The 6,000-nt window shown below is 37.9% G+C and overlaps 1 protein-coding gene and 1 non-coding gene across 2 annotated transcripts; one reads left to right on the top strand and one right to left on the bottom strand.

The window, feature by feature from the left end:
• Positions 594–4,328, top strand: LOC18788176 (serine/threonine-protein kinase-like protein ACR4). Its single transcript, XM_007224832.2, has one exon. The coding sequence runs from the start codon at positions 1,368–1,370 to the stop codon at positions 4,110–4,112; it is 2,745 nt and encodes a 914-aa protein (XP_007224894.1). The 5' UTR covers positions 594–1,367; the 3' UTR covers positions 4,113–4,328.
• TRNAT-UGU lies at positions 5,566–5,637 on the bottom strand. Its single transcript has one exon. It is a non-coding gene; the product is annotated as a tRNA-Thr (tRNA).

Below are 6,000 nucleotides of genomic sequence, written 5' to 3'. Positions count from 1 at the left end.
GTATTCCTTAAATAGTTACTCCTCACTCAAAGTTATCTGTTTGACTCTCAATTCCTCAATATTCCTTGTATCAAAAGTAAAAATTCTCTCTCTCTCTCTATATATATATATATATATATATATACACACACGATCAAAGAGTACATACTTCACAGGCCTACAGTAAAAATTCAACTCTCCTTCTGTTTTAATATTTATAATTTATTGATACGAACTCACAAATTATTATGTTTTATGCGAGCGCAATCACAAATAATTGATGACGCCAATTTATACAATAAACATGTAAAATTGCCGGATAAAAAAGTATTTTAATTTTGTTAGAAATATCCATTAAAAAAATTATCAAGGGAACACATGATGAGAGCCAACAAATAAACGTCATGCATGCAAAAGAAAACAAAAATATTGAAAACCATGACTGAGTAGGAAAAACAAGAATAAGGGGAGCAAAATTTGGATGCATTCTTCACAAAAAGTAATTTTTAAAAAAAAAAAACCAGAAAGGTAGCCAATTGTGCTCCAATCCAGGCACGAAAAGATGAAATTGCATTAACTTCTCATTTAATGTCCTCACCTACACTAAGGTCCTATTCAGAAGCTGCAGTTTCATTGCATTAAATGCTTCTCTCTCTAAATTCTTGCTTGCAACCACATGCAACAATCCATCTTTCTTTAATTTCCCTTCAAGAAATTCACCTTACCACTCAACACACATTCAAAGCAAAATTTTATGGACAGAGAAGTACCAGATTATTGTTCCCATTTTTGAGTTTTGTAGATGAGCTTGAAACAAAACTAAGTACGTGGTCCAAAAGGTTATTTAGTTTCTGTTTCTGATTCAAATTTGGAGAAATCTTGGAATCATTTTTTAGTGCTAAGATTAATTTTTCAGCAGAAAGTGAAGAAACAGGAGGTTTTCTCACATGGGTGTTGATAAACAGAGCATAAGTAGGTGTGGGTTTCCTTAAAGTTGTTGCCTTTACTAATCTTCTGCAAAAGTTCTCTGTTTCAGAAGGGGGTTTTCTGATTTGGTCCTGCTTCGTTTGGCTGATCTGTAGCTTCTGGTACGTGGGTTTGTTGCACATTCACCTATTTTTTCTGTTTATTCATGGCGACTTAGTTTCATCGTTGCCTTTTTCTTCATTTCCATTATGGAGAAAAGGGGAGTATAATGTCGTTTCAGTTCTTTAGAAAATATTCGAAAGGACAGCTTTTTCCTTGTAGAGTACTGCAATATATGCTGCTTTGTTGTGTTGAACTGTGGTGGATATCTGACTTTCTCATTTCAAATTGGCCAGAAGGAAAAGTCAGAAACTTTAGGTGGTGGAGTAAATTTTATCTTTGAATAGTTATATTGGCTTGTAATGGGGATTTTTTTAAAGGATTTCCTGATCTGGGTCCTTAATATCAGCATACTGAGAGCTGGGTTTCTTGTTAAACTTGTAATTTTATCAGATTTATGGTGTTTAGCTTCAGGACTAGGTTCCATGTCAGCCATTGCAGTTTCTTATGGGGAGAAAGGTCCAGTTTTTTGTGGTTTAAAGTTAGATGGGTCTCATCTTGTGACCTGTTATGGATCAAACTCAGCAATAACGTATGGAACTCCAAGTCGTTTCCCATTTATTGGTCTAACTGCTGGTGATGGCTTTGTTTGTGGACTTCTCATGGAGTCCAACCAGCCATATTGTTGGGGAAGCAGTGGTTATATCCAAATGGGTGTCCCTCAACCCATTATTAAAGAAGCTCAATATATAGAAATCAGTGCTGGTGATTACCATTTGTGTGGATTGCGAAAACCTTTAACCGGCAGACTCAGAAACACCTCTTTTGTTGATTGTTGGGGTTACAACATGACCAAAAGCTATGTGTTTGATGGACAGGTTCAGTCAATATCAGCAGGCTCAGAATTCAATTGTGGATTGTTTTCTCAGAACAGAACAGTCTTTTGCTGGGGTGATGAGACTAGTAGCAGGGTTATCAGCTTGATCCCGAAAAAATTCAGGTTTCGGAAGATTGCAGCTGGTGGGTATCATGTATGTGGGATTTTAGAGAGTGTGAATTCTAGACCCTATTGTTGGGGAAGAAGCTTGGACATTGAAGAAGAAATCTCAGTGGCGTATTCGGGTCAAGGGAATGTTGATTTGGCCCCAAATGAACCAATGCTCTCAGTTGTGGGAGGGAAGTTCCACGCTTGTGGGATTAAGAGCTCTGACCGTGGGGTGATTTGTTGGGGATTTATTGTGAAACCAAGTACACCGGCTCCTAAAAGTACGAAGGTTTATGAGATTGCTGCTGGAAATTACTTCACTTGTGGAGTTATTGCTGACCAATCATTCTTACCTGTTTGTTGGGGTCTTGGATTTCCAACTTCTCTTCCCATAGCTGTGGCACCTGGATTCTGCAAGTCCACTCCTTGTGCTCCTGGTTTCTACGAGTTTAGTCATGAGAGTGCCTCTTGCAAATATCCGAACTCTCGCATATGCATGCCTTGCAGCGATGGTTGTCCTGCTGAAATGTACCAAAAAACGGGATGCACTCTGAAATCTGATAGACTTTGTGAATATAACTGTTCTAATTGTTACTCAGCTGACTGCTTTTCAAATTGTTCATCTTCGTATTCCGATGCCAAGACGAATGAAAGGTTTTGGTCGATGCAATTACCTGTCATAATTGCAGAGATTGCCTTTGCTGTGTTCTTGGTTAGTGTTGTGTCTATAACTGCATTTTTATATGTTCGCTATAAGTTACGAGACTGTCAGTGCGCAGCAAAAGATTCGAAGTCTAAAAAGAATAGTCGGAGTGGTTCTCCTTTCCATAAAGACAATGGTAAGATTCGTCCCGATTTGGATGACCTGAAGATAAGGAGGGCTCAGATGTTCACTTATGAGGAGCTTGAAAGGGCTACAGCCGGCTTTGAAGAAGTGTCTGTTGTGGGAAAGGGTAGCTTCTCCTGTGTTTTCAGAGGTGTTTTGAAAGATGGGACAGTTGTTGCTGTCAAAAGGGCTATAGTATCTCCTAACATGCAAAAGAATTCGAAAGAGTTCCATACAGAGCTAGACTTGCTCTCAAGATTAAACCATGCGCATTTACTCAATCTGCTTGGCTATTGTGAAGAAGGTGGAGAAAGGCTTCTTGTTTATGAGTTCATGGCTCATGGATCATTGCATCAACACCTCCATGGAAAGAACAAAGCCTTGAAAGAGCAATTAGATTGGGTTCGAAGGGTCACTATTGCAGTCCAGGCAGCTCGGGGAATTGAATACTTGCACGGTTACGCTTGCCCACCGGTGATTCATCGAGACATTAAGTCTTCAAACATCCTCATTGATGAGGAACACAATGCTCGAGTGTCTGATTTTGGGTTATCATTATTGGGACCTGCAGATAGTGGATCCCCATTGGCGGAGCTACCAGCTGGAACTCTTGGGTATCTTGATCCTGAGTACTACAGACTTCACTACCTTACAACCAAATCTGATGTTTATAGTTTTGGTGTTTTGCTGTTGGAGATTCTTAGTGGCAGAAAAGCCATTGATATGCAATATGAATATGGAAATATAGTTGAATGGGCAGTGCCTCTTATCAAGTCAGGAGAGATAAATGGAATTCTGGATCCAGTTTTGAAACCCCCGCCTGACCTTGAAGCCTTGAAAAGAATTGCCAATGTAGCCTGCAAGTGTGTGAGAATGAGAGGGAAGGAGAGGCCATCAATGGATAAAGTGACGACAGCACTAGAACGAGCTCTTGCGCTGTTAATGGGCAGCCCGTGTAACGAGCAACCTATTTTGCCAACTGAGGTGGTACTGGGAAGTAGTAGATTGCACAAAAAGTCCTCTCAAAGATCTTCAAACAGGTCGGTCGACACTGATGTGGTAGAATCAGAGGATCAAAGGTTCGAATTCAGAGCTCCTTCATGGATCACATTCCCAAGTGTTGCCTCTTCCCAAAGGAGGAAGTCCTCGGTCTCAGACGTCGATGCTGATGGGAAGAACTTAGAAGCTAGAAACTTGGGCAATTGTGGGAGCGGTGGTGATGGGTTGAGGAGTTTGGAGGAAGAGATTGGACCTGCTTCACCTCAAGAGAAGTTGTTCTTGCAGCACAACTTTTAAACTGACCAACCAAGCTTATCAAACTTGATCCATGTTAACAGGTTTGCTTGCATTTATTTTCTTGGAGGATGAAATGTAAAAAGATGAATGGGAGGATGTAAGTTTCTCAACTACTAAATTTCAGCTCTTCTTTTGTCTATTCAGTTCTAACAATTTGTTGAATCAAATTCTCCTTTCACACTAAATTGCAGCATCTTAGTAAGACTGTATTCTTCTATTTCGTTTTCAGTTGTGTACCAGCTTCATTTAAATATTTCTTAGCTATTTATTTATATGTCAAATTTTACACAGGCAATTTAATTTATGCTGATGGAGGTGGTTTAGAAACTGAAATTTCTGGGTTGATAGTGGACTTACAAGTTCTGCCAGCAAAACAAAAAATGGAGACTAAAATAACGTTTAAAAGCACTGTGGGCTACGCCAATAAGTTTTAAAAGTAGGTACGGACCTAGAATTTTAAAATGGAATGGGCTAAAATTATCTTATGTATGCACCGGAGAGTGGAACATAAAGGTGCAGCTACTGAGCATACCAATTTTTTCTTTTCTTTTCTTTTATTTATTTTTTCACTTAAAAGAGATTATGTGTGAAGATGGTTATCAGTGAAAGGAAAATTAGCAGTAGAATGTTCATAAAAAAATTAAATAAAGAGAAGTTCGCAGTAGGCTAAAAAAATGTCCTGCATAGATGTCTTACACAAGAATGTCCTGGAATAGTCAAAGAGAATGAATTCATTAGTTTGTCTTATCTTCTTTCCTTGAGTGTATTGTTGGATGAGCAATGAGCCTTGGTTTGGTGTGAGCCTTTGAATGTGAGCATAGCATGATTGTCATTAGTAGACATGGGTGGGCTAAAATAGAGGTATTTAGTTATATATCCATTTTTAGCATTAGTGATATAGATAAACTTTACATCATTTAATTTATATAAACAAGCTCGAAACAGGATACTTGGCCCTGTTGAATTTGAATTTAATTATTAAATTACTTTGATGCCCTGTTTTTTAATGAGGTTTTTGGGTTAGGCTTGTTTTAAAAAATCGATGACAGTTTTGTAATTTAAAAAAAGTTCGAAGCCTCATTTTTATATTGTTAATGGAATTTGGATGTGTTTCTAAAGTCCATTTCATGTAGGATTTTTTTAAATAATTTGGGTTCCTATATTGGGCATAATAGTGAAACTTCCAATTAAATTTTAGGGCTGATAAAAGAACAACTCACATGGGCTATAGCCCAGGTTAGTCCCTTCTAGGGACCTTCCCGGTTTAAAAGCACATGCGGGCACCCCTCGACTCCCTTACACCTGAGTTCGAACTCTCTCTCCATACATTAAAATAGCTTAGAATATCGTCATTATTAAAAAATAAGTTTAAAATAATTCAGCAAACTTGAATAAAAATCACGTGGCTGTTGATTCATTTTTCAACATAGTTTAATAAAGAAAAAAAATAAGATGCCCTCACGCAGGATCGAACTACGGACCTTCAGTTTACAAGACTGACGCTCTACCACTGAGCTATAAGGGCTGTTGTTGGCTAGAAAACCCTATATTAATTATATATGTTGTTGTAAAATAGAAACATGGAAGTAAATTTTGGAGTCATGATCTGTTCCAACAATATCAGATTGATAAATCACATTGTAATAAATAAATAAAAAATGAACAAGAAAATGCTTCCAAGTTCACAACTAAAAATCTTATCCCCCATAATGGAATAAAAAATTTGGACCAAATTGGTCAGGCCTATGAATATTAATTGCTTCCCAACTACAATCTCACATCCACATACCAAAATTGAAGCTAGAGGCATTAATATTGAACCAAAATTTCTTCACATTTCTCTTGCAGGACCATCTACAACTCATAGTTACAATCACAATTTTTGTGG

The sequence above is a fragment of the Prunus persica genome, chromosome G1 (assembly GCF_000346465.2).
Source record: "Prunus persica cultivar Lovell chromosome G1, Prunus_persica_NCBIv2, whole genome shotgun sequence".
NCBI classification, from domain to species: Eukaryota; Viridiplantae; Streptophyta; class Magnoliopsida; order Rosales; family Rosaceae; genus Prunus; species Prunus persica.
This window is presented reverse-complemented; position numbering and strand designations above follow the sequence as displayed.